General features: G+C 38.5%; 2 protein-coding genes across 3 annotated transcripts in view; one reads left to right on the top strand and one right to left on the bottom strand.

Annotated features, from left to right (window-relative positions):
• Positions 1-5,463: 5,463 nt before the first annotated feature.
• LOC105270444 (uncharacterized) lies at positions 5,464-6,766 on the bottom strand. Its single transcript, XM_011311367.1, has 3 exons — positions 6,513-6,766; positions 5,818-6,117; positions 5,464-5,630 (listed from the first exon to the last, which is right to left on the bottom strand). Exons 1-3 carry the CDS (start codon positions 6,541-6,543, stop codon positions 5,563-5,565), a joined length of 399 nt encoding a protein of 132 aa, XP_011309669.1. The 5' UTR covers positions 6,544-6,766; the 3' UTR covers positions 5,464-5,562.
• Positions 6,767-9,325: 2,559 nt separating this feature from the next.
• Positions 9,326-16,893, top strand: part of LOC105270443 (opioid-binding protein/cell adhesion molecule homolog) — a 76,070-nt gene continuing 68,502 nt past the window's right edge. For both annotated transcript variants that reach the window (XM_011311366.1, XM_011311365.1), the window contains exon 1: positions 9,326-9,449. In XM_011311366.1, the coding sequence (XP_011309668.1) occupies positions 9,380-9,449 (70 nt within the window). In that variant the 5' untranslated portion in view covers positions 9,326-9,379. The remainder of the gene's footprint in view (positions 9,450-16,893) is intronic.

The raw sequence follows: 16,893 nt of genomic DNA, 5'->3' as shown, positions 1-16,893 counted from the left end.
AATGGATAATTAGAATAATACCCTGATAAAAACCAAAAATTAAATATTCCCCAAAAAAAATCCACCAAATTCCCCATTCAAATCCCCACCTCCTCCCTCCTGCAATTACGCTACCCCACAAATTACGTAATACATATAAAAAAAATCCCCCGAAAACTTTGCGGAAATATGTTCGATCACGTCAGGTCATTATCCCGAACGAAAGTTCTGAAAAACCGATTGAGAAAATTATTTTACCCATTACCACCTGGTGATTTCATACGTTCCATTACCAAGGGGTGCGGGGGGCTGTGGTAGAGTGGAAGAAGCCAGTGAAGACCATTTATTTTTTTCTCCAGTCGATTTTTATTTTTATTCTTTCGAAAAAAGAGAGGAAAAAAAAATCGGGTAGGAGTGAGTCGACCTCGCGTGATAGCTCATACCACCTTTGCGTGTCGAACTCTGATTTGCTTTGTTGAATCAAGTGTATATCCCACTCCTATCGCTCGCCAGACCCGAATGGTGCATTTCCCTTTTATTTTTTATTATCGTTTTTTCACCATTGCCCACCCCTTCTGATTCGTCAATGGTTTTGTTTTACTTTTGGCGATTTGTTTCGCTCTAGCCATTTTCTTACCGGTATTTTCCATTATTCCTGAGGACTATCAAATTGACGATACGATTTACCGCTGTCATACAGTTTAATCTTATTTACAACGTTCAAAATCATGAGGGACGGGTGTGTATCAATCGTTTAAGCTTAAAAAGCTTTTTGATGGAATGAAAAGTCGGCATTGACGTGGGGATAGTGCCCTGGGGGTTGAGTATTGTTTGTCGATGAGGGAAAGCTTTCAGTGGAAAAATCAAATCGGTTATTCATATATCGGATTAATGAGAAGTTTAAGATTTAATAGTCATTCGTAATGGTTTTCATCGATTTTCTTTAATCCGTTGGATTTAATTAAATTCACGTTTCATGGATTTTTCACACTTCAACGGAATTTAATTGAGGGAAATTTATTGAATAAAAATGAGTATCCAATCCTTGGAGACTGATAAATAATTTTATTAAAGAATAATTTTCGACGATTATTGACGTGAAATAGGTCGGCGTTTTTTTTTCTGAAATTTCTTTTGCAGCGTTTCACCTGTCGATTTTTTTTTTTCATTCATTGATTTTGAATCAAAAAACAATTTTCGACAGATCGGCAGATTGAATGAAATAATCGAAATATAAATTGGGGGGTGTTAATGCTTTTATAATGGCCCTCAGTGGTCGTCGAGCCTTGAAAAACTACCCCCCGCACACCGGTATTTAAAGCTAACAATCGGAAATACGTCGACCGGTTACAGAGCAAATTGAACACCTCCAAGGGTGGATGGGTGGACATTTGTATTAGATTCACGTTGCGATAGTAGTTAAATTAGTTTCATCAACTTCTGCGTCGAATGCTTACGGCAATCGCGTGGCTCTGATTTCTCTAAAATTACACTCAGTGTCCCAAAATAGAAAGGGAGGAAAAAATTAAAAATTCAGAACAGGACTTATCGGTCTCCATCGAATTTCATGCATTTTCCCAACTAATTTTCGTCTGAATGGAAATTATCGTAATGAAAATTATTCATTAAGTTGATATTCATTCATTATTTTTTGTTAATTAATTTTCGTGGGTACCCTAGTAGAAAATTTTCCGTAGGAAAAATTCGGCGGGATTTCAGGAGTATTAGGATTTTGAGGAAAAGGTGGAATCTTGTCCGCGGTGAGGGGATGAGAATCGGTGGTATTTTTCGTGGATAACAATGTCTAGGGGCCGATGAACCATTGCGAGAGACAAATCAAACCGTGACTCACATGCATACTGTCTACAAATACAGGAGATGAATGTAAAACCACTGAAGTGAGTCGAGCGAAATACTCGGTATAAAAAAGAGAGAAAAGAAAAGGGAATAAATAAAAATGGTAAATCCCGGTGGTTGGAGCATTTCGGGACTTTATGCCGGCTGTGGGAGCTACAGACGCTCCAGATTTTTTTTTTTTTATTCTTGAATATTTCTTGGTTATTTGCGGCAATGTGGGCGCATATAAACTGCATTTAGGGGTTGAAAAAATACCCGAGTGCTCGTGGGGGTGGTATTTTACGAGGAGATGTTTAGGAGACGCTTCGGGAAAGTTTCTCGCGTTTAAAATTTTATACGACGGGATGGGCACGTGGGGAATTGATCCCCGGGTGGAGACGACCTCAGGCGAGGGTGTCAATTATTTTTTCCCATTTTTTTATCCATTTTTTTTCGGTGGTTTTGAGTCAAAACGAAAATTTCAACAACTGCCAGTGGAAACGACACGATTTCGCATTACGATATTATTATTTTCAGCGTATCTCGGGAAATAATGGGTTGAGGCAAAAATGTTGTTAATTATTAATTGTCGGGAATTTTCCGGGCTTCAAAAAATGTTCGGGTTATTTTTTTGTGGGAGCTATTGCCTGGGACATATGGTTTAATTAGTGGCAGGAGTTTTGGGTGTTTTGGAGGGGTTGCGAAATAAATTCATTTGGCTTTGATTTTTTCATATATTTTTTTATTCTCTGCTTACTCTTTGATTAAATTATTGATATCGCGGGTCGAGTGGTACGTGAATATCCGGCGGAACTCGGTGATGGGGGATTTTACTTATCAATCCAAGATTAAGCTCACACACCCGTTGCAAGCGACGCTATCTCGGGCTAATGGCTCTACGAGGTAATGAACGTTACTCATTAGACCACGTCAGAGGTATTATTCTGCGGTTGGAAATGTAGTATATTCATTACTTGTCATGTAACATAATCACTCAATGAATAGTCAACGTGATTAATTTATCTGGCTGTTAATAGCACTAGCGTTAAATAAATAATCGTTAAAAAAAATCGCAATCCATTCGCTAAATTTTCGGACTTAAAATGCAAAAAAAAATTCACGACTTTTTGGAGTAGTAACTGTATGCGATCATTATTAAGTGTACACCAATTAAAATCAGAAATTTTATTTCTTTCAAGTCGTCCCTTCGCCAATATCTCAGAATTGAAGAAAGATATCGATATTTTTCTAAAAACATCAATTATAAAGAAATACGAGAGCTACAAAAAATGTTCTTATGCATTTACCTCTATCTTCCCTCAATTCGCAAGTATTTCCTGAAAACGCGACGTAAAAAAATGCATTTCCACAATTGTTTTAAATCTTCCACACAAATGAGAAATAAATTATCAGTTTTTGATGAATCGCGATTTTCACAAGTGAACCGATAAATGCGATGTGTTAAAATCCTCTTGAAACCGTGGGCGTTGAATCTTCGGAAGAAAATGCATCGAGCCGTAATTAAATAGTCATCAATGATGCACGTGTGTTGCAGCATTAACGCGTAGGTGTAATTATCGATTAAACCGTTAGCGAGGAATTCCTGTGAGCCCCTTGCCAGGGAATGACGTAAAACTAGTGCTCGCACCCCTCGAGAGGTGGACTGCTCAATGGGGGGTGGATTGCAAGTTTGTATGTGGTGGAAACAACGTGTTTGGCCTCTCATTCAGTGTTCCACTCTGTGCGCCTGTGTCAATTCTTACAGAGAGTAAACCCCTGCCACGTGGCTTCAGACACGTGTGTATCCTTTTGTGGGATGACAGTGGTCAATTGCCAAGGCCCTAATGAATCTCGACAATTTTCCTTTTCCCCGCATCCACGAGCGAATTTTTCCGGTGGGAATCATCCGGTGAGGGATTATTTCCGTCTGGGGGATGAAACATCCAATATAAATTATTAACTTGATTAATTATCAATCGATTTTAATCGTGCACTCAAGATAAATAATTTTTAATTCGACATATCTCTTTTTTTACCTTGTGAAAAATCGAATAATATGGAAAATTCTTTTTATTTAATTCAAATTAAAAGAAAATATGGGATAATCCAGGGGATTTTTTTCGGGTCCAAAGAGTTGATTGAAATTCATTTTAATTAAAAATATGATTGTTTAATCGGCGGGAATATTTCCATTTTCATCAGTACTGGGTACTGGAGTATTGAAAATAAAATATTAAAAAAAATTCCAAGTCTCTGAATGGACGGAAATTCGTTTCTCTTGGGATCTCGATTGAACTGAATTCACTCGATTCAAAACGCATCGTCCGAGTACGAATTTTCTCTGATACCGGAATAAACCAGTTTTAGAATACTGGACTAGCGTTGAAACTCACTTCTATCGTCACGTTTAAAACGGCCATACTCATATGCCCGGGTGTAATCAAGCTACGAAAATGAAGAGAGATTGGATATGACGGGAGAGTGAATTGAACTGGGTTGTACATCCCCAGAATTACATTTGCACGTCTGTATTTATTCCGTGCATTCACTCTGGTGATTGGTACGCAGAATGAAAAATTTATCATTTCGGTAGAACTGAAATTCAACTCTAGAATTTTTTTCTTAAGAATTTCGAACTGCATAAATAAAGATTATGCCGACGATATTTTTTCAAGAACAATAATTTATTGACACAATTTTTCCAAATTAAATTTAAATAATTTTCACGCAACATATTTCAATATTTTTCTCTCCGTGTAATTCTTCGGTCATTATCTCCATCTCTTTTTATTAATTATTTGAATTAATGATTAACGATTAAAGATCGAATTTCGTGTGCTAACCCTAGAAATTTATTTTTAACTTAAAAACGGATGAACGAATTTTGTTTTCCACTGAAAATTTCATGCCCACCCCTAAATCATCCCCGAAGCGTAATCTGCCTGAGCCTGAGGTGAATCGACGTGTGGCAACATCCGCAGGAACAATAACCCGGGAACAATAGCCAGGGCAAATTAAAATGCAAATGAAGATGAGTTGAAGGGGAAGAGAGCGAGAGTTCATGAGTCGCAAACATTTCTCACACCACCACCTGTATATGTACCATTGTCATCTCTATAAGCCGAGAGAATCGCGTGGTGATAGGGGGGCGGATGTGGGTGGATATGGGGTGGGAATTAGGGGGAGGGGGCACTGACTGAAGGTACGCCATGCGGGAATTAGTATACGCTGTCCTGGTATACGTAGTGACAGAGATTACGTGCCTTCGGGTGACGTTTCAACGGGGATCGAGGCCACTGTGCTACCGTGTTTGCATATCCAACATTTTTCCCCCATTTCCCCCCTTTTTCAATTTTTTTTTTCCATTTCATCCCACATTTTTTCCTCCTGGGGATCGCGGGGTTAACGTTTCGAGATATGAACGCAATCGGATGGCTCTCAAGGCCGATTTAAATGGCGCATCATCCACTGGAATTTTTTTCCCCTCCGCTGTTTGTTTTTACTGGACGCTAGCGATAAGGGGATTGGCTGGGATTTTTATTTTTATTCTTTAGGGGGAGGGGGAATTGAGGGGGTGTACTGACTGAAAAAAAATTTCCGGTTCTTCTCCGTCGCTCCTTATCTGTAGATCGAGGATGAGTCAACGAGGGATGATTAATTGAATTTTAATTGAAGACAAATCGGGATTTGTATTTTTGGGGGGTTTGATGGGTAATTTATAATTTATTGCATTGGGAAAATTATTTTTCACTCGGGATTTGAGTAGATTTTTTTCATTCTCTTCGGACAGGGCCCCTCGTGGAGTTTATAATAATCTGAAAATAAAAATGAATGAAATCCAGGATTAAATGAAGACAGAGGAGAAAGATTGTATTTCAAGAGGAAAATTAAATCCTGAAAATTCTGGATATGCTGGAAATCCTGGAGATCCTTGGAACAAGTGATTCCAGTGATTCCAGCGTTTTCTCACTTGAAATTCAAGAAAGCAGTTAATTCTCTTACTTGTTCTGTAAATGGCGACCTCTTTGAAAATATATCCGAATTCCAAGCGTTTACTCAAATGAAATTCACTGCAACGATTGTAACACTTCATGTGACAAATACTTGGAAATGTCTGATCCTCGTGATCCCTGTCTCTGGCGCATATTGTCCTACTACCATCACCATCAAGATCCTCCTTATCCAGTCGATTGTCGGTCGACTGGTTGTCCTCGTTCTCCTCAATGCCAATCACCCTGACTGAATCCTCACAATGGCTACAGTTACAACCGTCTGCCTTAATGAAATTGCCAACTGAAATCACTGGTGCAATAATTCAATTATAACCACAATTCAGAGTCACACCTAATCAATTTACAAATCCACTTCCGCCCGATTAAATCGAGATATCCTTCGACTTGGAAAAATTTATCATCGAAATTCAATCGATAGCTCACTGACGCCTGTCCTAAATACCTAATTAACCGATCGGATAATTTGAGTTTTTTTTAATTACCCATTGAATTTATAAAATATATTCAGAATTAATCGATGGATATAATTTATATAATTTATTGATTCTTCGGAACGTCAAATATAATTGAGTTGTCAATGGATTGTAAATTTCGAGAAGTTGGGATTTTCAATATTCTTGGGTAATTAATTCGTCATCTTGTAAGGGGGTAATGATAAATTAATTAAAATGCCTCGGTACACACCGATGATCAAGACAGTGGCGTGTAATTTCATCTCGAATAAATGTCACGCGTGGAAACACACGTTTACGAATTTACGGAGGGCACTAAGAGACGCAAATTGCAAACAGATCAAACGGATTCCAAGGGATTATACCAAACGTCCAGTTTGATTTCGACTAAACCGCTGAAACCGACTGAATCCCCTCATCTCCCTCTTCCCTCAATGTCTCCTCAAGATCTAGGGAGAGAAATGAGCTGGAGAGTGCTTGTGTGTGCACTAGGAGGTCGAGTGATTAAATATCACATTCTCAAAGGCAACACGACTCGTTAAACTTTATCTACTAAACTTTTCAATGATAACGGTGGTATTAGGGGAATTAGTTGTCGGGAAAAACATTATGTGGGTCAATCGAGAGATTGGAATTCAATTGCAGTCTTACGCTGTTCCAAATTCTCTATTTTTACACAGATAATAATTTACTTTTTTAATTATCCTGATGGATGGTATAATTATCCGGTGCAAGTGACAGGGAGGAAATTTTTTATCGAACCATTTCAATGAAATTTACATAATGTTGTGTTAAAAGTCGCTGACGATTTATTTACGTGTGTTAAATATTTTAAATTATGGAATTGGAATTTTTTGGGATAATTTTTGGTTTGTAAATTTATTTTAGAGCGCAGAAATGGCCGATAAATCTGAAAATTGTGGGATAAAATAGGAAAAGTATCGATTGAATATTATGAGTGGATGGAAACCGGTGGAGAACAGCCGCTGCACAGCAGCAGTACATTAGACACTTTGACTTGCTAAACGGGTTAATTTGAATGTTTAAATTCTGGCGTCGTACAACTCAATTTGCGAAGACCCGGTGTCTAGTTAATTCGTTTCTTTCCTTTTTTCATTTTTTTTTCTCGTACTTTTCTTCACCCCTTGTTACCTCTATTCCACTGGACCCCAGCAGACTCAAGACGACTAGCCAATTCTCACGTTTTTCTCCATATCATGTAATTAGTAATCGGGGCATTATTAGCTCATGAACACCGGAGCGAAGGCTTTCTCAGTTCATTTAAGTTCGATCGTTTTTCCTTCGTCCTCTTTAGGCGAAGGGGGAGATAAAAAAACGGGGAATTGTGTTAATTCCGATTGAACTCATGGTGATGAAGGGGAAATGACTGACTTGAGAATTTCGACATTTCCCTCCGGATATTCCGTGTTTATTTGATTTATCATTTTTTCATTAATTAATTAATTTATCCAGCAGGTTGACAGCTTTCTTTTCCATTCGGTGAAAAAGGGGATTTTTTTAGATTCAGGGGATATGATTAACGGCAATGAATTTTCAATTATTTTATTGGTGACGTTTGGAATTAAATTTTGAATAGTGTAGGTCAGTTAATTTGATTTGATATGGTATCACTTGGCCTCGTTAGTCTTGATAAAATAAACAAACTCCTGTGAGTGATCAGGTGAGTTTTGTAAATTTATGTTGCACCGGTGGCACTGAAGCACCCTAGCCCCTGTCTCTGACATTATCAAATGACTTACATGAAAACTTTCTCGTGTTTTTGGAATTTTCTCTTTTTTTCACTCCTCCCCCTGTGAGAGACATGAAAAATTCATTGAGCGGAAAATTTACTCCCGCAACGGAAAAAAAAACGTAACGTCAACTGTGAAAAATTCCCGCAGATACTAATTTCAATCTATTTCATTAATTAGCGGATTTTATTTTTTATTAATTTATTTATAAATTTGGAATTTTGCGGTGGAGTGGGTGGAGATGGGGAGGTGAGGGGGAAGAGGGACTCACGGTTGACAGGGCTTCGCTTATTCTTACCTCTCGACTATCACGTGTCGTATTTCCCCGACCCCAGTTGTGGGACAGGTGCCATTTGTCTGGCTTGACTTGCCTCAAGCTAACTACGCATCCTCCTCCGACAATTCCTAAATCTTCTTCACTATTCACTCAACTTATTCTTCAACTCCCCGTGAATATAAATTCACGAGATAATTAATCTTAAACGTGCATATCACGACCGGGTGTCTGTTGGCCGTTACCATTTCTTCCTCCGTCGATATATTAATCTCCGATGCAGCTAGACACTGTTCAATCGAGCGCGAATACCGATGATTAATCATACCGGGAGTTACGGAGTCACTTTGAGATCAGGGGAAAATCCCCCGCCCTAGTCAGACTGATTTAACTATTTTATTTTATTATCGCACTTCATCCCCGATAAACCATCTTCAATCCGATGTTACTACGCATTATTCGTATATTCAGGGGATGAAATATATCCTCATGCAATTAATACCAGAAATAAATTATAATAAAAATTATAATGTGAGATATATTTTCGGAGGATCCGCGATATACCGGAGATGGTCTCAATTCATGTGACAAATCCGCCGAATATGTCACATATTTTCGGCAAAAAATTTACAATATCACGCATGATTATTAATATTTTTTTTTTTCGTGAGGGGCCGGGAGGGGTGGGGGGAGGAGGAGGGATGGGGAGGAATGATCGGAGTGTTTAGCCGGTACCACCGACAACAGGGAATGTAAGTCGGGTGGATGATACCGGGATATTTGTTCTCCTCTTTAGTTCGCACGAGTGGCGGTTAAAAGGGGTGGATTGGATGTGTAGGGGCGCGGGGGGCTGTTTTTCGGGATTTAGGAGGGGGTAGATGGGTGGCGCGCGCCTCTCTGAAGGGGTGAGAAAGAGAGGGGGAGACAATTCTCCCTCGTGTTGCATTTGTCAGGGGGTGGGGGGATGCTACACCAGGTCAGAACTACATTCGCGCCAAGGAAGTTCAGTCGTGACGCGAACGACACGCGCGATACATATTGGTGGATAACACGTGGTGATTGGTGCCAGTTATCATGATACTCCGGTGTTTATCAGCTGTTTTTTGCTGGTTCGCGATTGTCCCCGTCCGGGGACAATTGACTGGTGAGATTTTTTTTTTTTCTCGATTTTTTCTGTCGGTTGAAATATATGGAATGTTGGATTTTTTAAAAATCTATAGAATATGGTTGATAGATTGTTTTGTATTTTTTTTTGTATTAGGACAGTGTTAGATATTTGCTTTGCGAATGTTTAAAAAAATTTCCAATCTCTTCGCGTTGAAAGGTTTATTTCCATCGGTGAGACCGAATTTATTTGTTAGGGGATTTTATTATTAAAAAATTAACGGGAAAATATTTTGGGGCGTGAGATGAATTTTTTTCTGCAGTTGTAAATGAGTTCAATTTTAAATTATCAGGATTAGCGATTTATTTCGATAATATCGGAGGACTTTTTTATAGTCTATCAACTTGTCAACAGAGGCGTCCTTTTCATATTTTCTCGTAGAGTACAAAACTTAGATAAATTGATACATAATGAAACTGAAAGATTCACAACTTGTCGACTGAATTGTTTATTGACTCAGGAAAAATTCAGAGCGATGTTCGGCTGAATAGTCAAGTCCCGATTAAGAAGTCTAGTAAGCCGAGGGATTCTAATTCCCCAACTGCTGAAAGTCTCATTACCAATTAAATCTCTCTTCTCACAGCTCCAACAGGATTCTGCTAAAAATAGCTCGTCAATTATTTGGAAAATATCTCGACAACGCGTGAACTTGGAGGAAAATGTCATAAGAATTTTTCGTAGCTTGCGAAATTACCTAGAAAAAGTGTCGCATGATTGTGTCTCGTAAAATCAATCGTTCTTGAGATAATTACGTTGAACAATTTCGAGGTGCTGTCGAAACTGCAATAGTGTTTTTTCAAAGAATTTTCTTCCGGAATGAATGGTGCGATTTAATTCTCCTTTCGTTTGTTGAATCCAATTGGTTATCGACAAGTCATTTCCCGGGAAACTTTGGCAAACCTGCCGCTAACTTCATTACTTCGAACAGGACTCTTTATCAGTGCTTCGTACTCCGTCTCTGATACGAGAATTTCTGGGGAAAGATTCGACTGATAAATTTACTGTCCAAACTTATGGATTAATTATAATGCGAATTTTTCATCGAATTTCCCAAAAATTTCTATGGATTATTATTCCGACAATGTCTAATTGAACTTTCCAAAAAAAAGAGAGAATCTCTCTTTTAACAAATAATTTAAGACTGGGAAATTCACTCCATTAATTTTTGCGATAATTTATTTTTCGTCTCGTTGTGATGATTGATGTCGATCAGTATTTTTTTTTCGAGAACTCTTTACTTGAATATCACTTTCCAATGTAACCCTATCTCACCCTTCGTAACTGCTGGTCTCGGTGGGATGTGCCATAATGTTTTTCGACATCATGCAATCGTGTTTTATTACATGGGTATATACCATTGATGGCTATGTGTTAGACAAGTTTGCTTATGGACTTTGAATGTGACGAGGGTTATATCCAGTAAACAAGATGCATAATTTCTTATATAAGTTCAGTCAACTGAAGCCTAGAGTTCAATGTATGGTAGTTTACAAGTACTAAAGTTGTAATTGAATTTCTCATTCAAAGAAGGAATTTTAATTGCATTCACGAAAAAAAAAGACTTCAAAAAATATTCAATATTTAATATTATATCTTTATCATACAAACTTCATTAATTATTAATTTATGAATTCAGAATTATGATTCTAAGGAAATGAATAGCCCTCTGAAAGAGATGCAAATATTTTCCACAATTACTACAATTTTTTTCCAAACGAATCATCCTCCCTCTCCCCCCAATTTCACCCCAACAAATTGATAAATTCACGCGCTAATCACCCCCTCCAAGCGAGCGATAGAGCGATAAACGACGAATTACCGCAAATGGACATTACGACCGCTACAAAAACATTTACGATCCTTCGGGCAATTGAACTTGCAACGAGAAAAAATAAAGTACATATACCCGGACAACGTAAATGCGTAAAAATACATGAGGGGGAGGGTTGAGGTGGGGACGGTGATAGGAGGGTAATGGTCACATAGGGCAGGTGATCCTGAGGTGGGAGGTGAGGTGGAGAAATATTTCTGGGTGAACCTGGGATTTTTACAATGTTTTTCCATCGATATCTGCGCATGTCGTTGTTGCGAATATACCGAGGGGTGGGTGGGCATTCGGGTGGGTGGCAGGGGGTGTTCAAGGGGAGGTTGAGAGGTGGTAGAGTAACTTGAGAGCGTGCACTATCGCGCTACTTCGACGCTTCGTTGAATGGTAAACGATCAACATTCTTGGATGGGAGAGCACTTGAAGAGGTAATTGCATTCGTATTCTAGACGATAGTGAGTGCCACTGGTATTGCAAACTGTTGGTACTTGTGATAGGTATTTTAAAGATAATCGTGTTTGTTTTGAGTTTGAGTTATCGCTTTTGGGGTCACCGATACCACCGGTCACTCAAAAATTCATAGAAAAGCCTCACGAGTATTGAAAAAAAAATAAATATGGATTTACAATAAAAATCCATCACTCATATATTCGAGAAGAATAAAAATGTTCAATCCACCCGGATGTGGTAATTCCCTCGAAAATTTAGTTGTGGAAATTGTTCACCTCAAAAACCATCGACACCATCTGCCATTCGACCTAGAAACTCGATCCTTCTAATTGTTACCAGTCGATCAGTTCGCGCAATCGATCAATATCCCCCACCCACCCACCACCCACGAAAGATGGAGAATTCACCGCTGGTATAACACAAACGACATTTTCTCGAGACACCAGTGGCATCTGTATAACTTGAACTTAGTTCTACCGCCTCAAATCCTTCTTTATCACTCCCTCTCTCATCCAACAACCACCCACCCACTCCTCCACCCAGTGACTCCACCAAAGCACTGGAGAAACCCCAGGACACGTACATACAATATGTACCTCAAGTATTTCACATGAAATTCGAAATGCTGTCCCAAAAGATTTGAATACATCTACAGACGAATGGTAACCAGAACTGATATCGATTCCCATTGCAAAATAGACGAGACGAGACGACGTAAAGGGGGCGAGGGGGAGGGGCTGATAGTGGGTGGGTTGGGTGGATGGATTGAAACGGTGGCACGCGATCGAAAACACGTAGGTAACAGCGTACACACGACTCTTATGTCAAACAGTCCTTCTCCTTGCCACCTCTATATTCAAAACTTCCCGGGAGATTTTTATGTGTGACCCCCCGACCCCCGCGGACTATTTTATCGAGAGGGGCCGAGCCCTCCTTCCGCTGTCGGCTGAACATTCGATATTGTGAATGGATTTGATGGGATGATTGGAGTGACTCGCGTACGTGATTATCGTTGTCAATGATATTGGATATTGGGGGGTGGCAGGGGGAGGAGGGGGCGGGTGGTTGCTGTTTACGAGGGATTCTCCATCGAAACTGACGGGCTTTCAATAATTTATTAGATTTGGGCGGGTATTTTTGAATGGATATGCTGGGGTTTAAGATTTTTTATTTATTGGCCCGGGTAAAAAAAAATGGCAATCGGAATATTTGTTCCAAATTTTCCAAAAATTTCTGGAAAACTTTTCAGAATTTTTTTTTTTTTAAATAAAAAAAATCGGGAAGCAAAATAAAAGTTTTTCAAAAATTTGTTGCGGACAAATTTTTTTATAATTTTCCAGAAATTTTTGAACGAACATAATTTTTTTTCCATATATTGTTTTCTTACTTTTTTAATTTCTCAATATTCTCAAAAAATACGCCATCTAAATTATAAAAAAAATTTTCCTATTCAAATTTTGGAAAAATTTTTCAAAACCTTTCCCAAAAATAAAATTATTTTGTTTATTTAAATTATTTTGAAAAGTCTTCCAGAAATTTTTTGAAAATTTAGAAAAAATATTCTGATTACATTTTTTTTTTATCCAGGGGGAGAAATAAATGAATTTTAGTTGAGGGAATGTGACTGATTTATTTATTTCGGCTTGATCCGGTGAATGAATAATGTTGATTATTTTATTTTGAGACGTTGAGAGGTGCTTTGAGGCCCTTGGCAAGTTGGTAAGACTCATGACTCGCAGATTTAATCGTTTTCCATTAATGTCAGAGCGCAAGTTCTCATTGTTCTCATTGTCTTCTTCGTACAATACAGTCGTTTGTATCAGGATCATTCAATTGAAAAGCCTCGAGGATTCAATGCGACGATAAACAGAATTCAGAGTGCAATGGAATAAAGAATCAGTCGACGATTGGGAAATAGAAATTGTGGGGCAATTTAGGGGATTTAATTCGGACAATTATTTCGCTCTAATTTCGATTGCCATCGATGCGCGACGGCTTGATGATTAATTACCAGAAACAATCATACGGTGATGCAATTATACCTAAATGTTGAATGGAAAATATTGTCCGATGTTTAGTATGTTAATTTGCTTTTATTATTCAATTATTTCATGCTGAGATAATGATACAACCGAGTCATGCTCATTGCACACGAGTTGCAGCGGTTTATTACCGAGTTGAAGCTTTGCACTTGTAATTAGTGATATTCACAATAGATATCGTCTCGTCACTCGCCCAATTTTTTTAATCCACCGCACAATGAATTCTAGTCACCGATTGACCTAGGGCTGATGGAAAATGGATAATCAAGGGAATTAATTGATTAATTCAGGTGAAAAGCTTTTCCGAGAATTTTTTTTATATTCCGAGAATTATTCAGTGATGGGAGAGAAGTAAAGTCAGACAACTCAACTTCGACGTTTTTATTAATCATTCAATGAAAAAAAGGATTTAACCTGAAAATCATTCATTTTTTATGAATTTTTCTGGAATAATCAAGGGAAATTTCCAGTTGTCGTTGAATTTTTTGATACAATTTGCAGGAGGGTTTTGAAATTTTGTTTAAACAATGAGATACAGTCTCAGATAGATGGATACTCTATTCTCCATCTACCAGTCGATGATTTGATTCAGTTTTATGAGTTCCACTGGGACAAATCGTTTTACCATTCCACTTCTTCTTTTTTTTTTCAACGTTTACTTTTCTTCTGTAAACCACTGGCCAATATAAATGAACCCGCACAGCATCCGATACCATTCCAGTTAGTTATTGCGAGATGTTCTCCATTTTTATTCCTTCTCCCGGACTTTTTTTCCATTCGTCCTGACAATAACGATGAAACCGAACTAGTTTTAAATTCAGAATACGTCAACGGTTATAGGTAACCTGTTTCCTCTGGGTGTATTTCTTCCCGTTTTTTTTTTTTCATGGGTTTATCACTGGAAAATTATTCAGTCTCGGGGAGGGTTTAATTTTTGAGTGGTGCCTCTTGGTGGTGGGGATTACGCTCTTCAAAGAGACAACAATTCGACGTTGAGATGATTTTTTTTTCACTCGAGCAGTGCGCAGTATTTTCTGTCGTTTGCCCTCTGAATTTTCCCGGGAAAAATATCGCGAGGCGTATTTTCTACGCTTTTCCCGCGCCAATGAAAATTATGAGAGTAATTCAACTCGATAGGAAGCAACTTTGAAGTTTGAAAGATGGCTCGTTTCACGCGGTGAATTTCCAATTTAATTCGTCAACCTTTACTCCATTTTTTTTTCTTATCCAACGATTTTATTCTCCTTTGTATCCTTTTTTCCTCGAGATCATCCCGGCAGGATGAAAAGTTTCCCACGGTATTGGCCCTGAGTAGGAGGACTTGAAGTGCTCCTGCCAGGATGTCAAGGCAGTTTATAAGACACACAAAAACCATCGTGTATTTATTTCTCTCGAGATTTTCGAGAATATCAAATGTAAGTTTGTCATGATTTTCAAAGTAAGCTCTATAAGGCAAAAGTTTCTCTCAACTTGTACAGGTGGCTAAAACTTTTTGAGTACATACATGACAAGGAATCGCTTGGAAATTCAAAGTTCCTCCGGGAATGATTTCCTTCAGGAAAAGGATTGCATTGTTCCACCGAATTGCATTAATTTTTATTCCCACAAACATCCCATCCACCGGAATTTTCAATTATCCCTCATTTTCCGCGGGAATTTTATCATTACGATTTCGCTAATTCCGGGACTTGAATGACAATCTTGTCCGTAAATATTTCGAGATGATCAATTATTCGTCGGCAAAATTTGTATCGTCCCTAATTTATCATGCAAATGCAGACGACGCGACTTTAACTGTAAAAAAGCTAAACTGACGACTCAAAATAAAGAACGTCGTAACGTGTGTCAACTCATGCAGCAAACGCGTTGTAGACATATTTCCACATTTTCTCTTTCCTCTTTTCCCTCCTGTTCCACTAGATGTTACCGCGTAAAATCCTCCCATGGGAGAAAAAATAGAAAAAAAAATAGAAGAACAAAAAAAAAACTGCGCGGCATGAAAACTGACGGCATTGACGCTCGGCAAATTGCATTCAACTGCCGGTGAGTTTTCATCGTGCATATATCCACGTGTACAGAGGTACAAGCGGGTGTTAGAGAGGAAGAAAGAGACGAGGGAGAGACAAATAAAAGTTGGAGAAAAACATCCGGTTGGATAAAAAAAATACAGGGTCGAATTTTCAGGTAAAAGTAAAGGGAAAAATTGTGAGGGTCGGAGACAATTGTCGACAATTTTCGCCGCGGAAAATACACGGGATGTCGTCCATTTTCGTTGCATCCAACATCAAGAGTTTTTTCAGGATATTTTGTGGACAGAATTTATTGAAAGAATTGAGGGAATGAATTTTTCCACGCAATTTTCCTGCGGAAATCTCTAGGCATTGCTGGCGACGGGTTTTTCAATTTCTAGTTTTTTTACGCGGAATTTACGGCTGACTAAATTTCGCGAATATATTCTATTTCTAGTGTTACGGGAATCGTTTTTCTTTTTTTTAATAAAATATGCCGCGGTTAAAACGTAAGTAAGTGGAGAGTAATTGATGATTAAGGAAAAGTGAAAATTGCGGGGATTTGGGGAAGAAATCTTCCGGTATTTTTATAAATGGAATACTTCCGTCGGAGGTAATTCCGTTGAAAATGTGGAAATTCCACTCTCCATCTCAACCTTCCCCCCACAATTCCCCAACGATTTTCTAGAAAAACCTTATCAATTTTCCGATGACAAAATTCACCGTTTTTCCACACATCCGTCAAAGGATTTTTCCTCACATTAAAACCCATTCCCGAGAATTTCGATCAGTTCACATCAAAAAGCTGCACTCAAACTCTTTACGCACAGGAAAACTATTCGCCCCATTCCCCCGGTTGGGAAATCCACGACTGAGGGAAATTGGGAAAATAAAAAAGAAAATACATGCGGAGGACACATTTTGCCGGTGGTATTAACCCAGTAATTTGTAGAAAAACATTTGTACACTATTCAGTCGGTGAATGCACTCGCTAATTTTGCTCGCAAGCACGCGAAATACGCGAAATACGCGAAATACGCGAAAATACAAGTATTTGTTGAAAATGGTGTGGGGGGTGGTGGGTGTAGATGACCGCG

The sequence above is a fragment of the Fopius arisanus genome, unplaced genomic scaffold (genome assembly GCF_000806365.1).
Source record: "Fopius arisanus strain USDA-PBARC FA_bdor unplaced genomic scaffold, ASM80636v1 scaffold00088, whole genome shotgun sequence".
In the NCBI taxonomy this organism is placed as follows: Eukaryota; Metazoa; Arthropoda; class Insecta; order Hymenoptera; family Braconidae; genus Fopius; species Fopius arisanus.
Note: the sequence above shows the minus strand (reverse complement) of the source record. Positions and strands in the feature narration are given on the sequence as shown.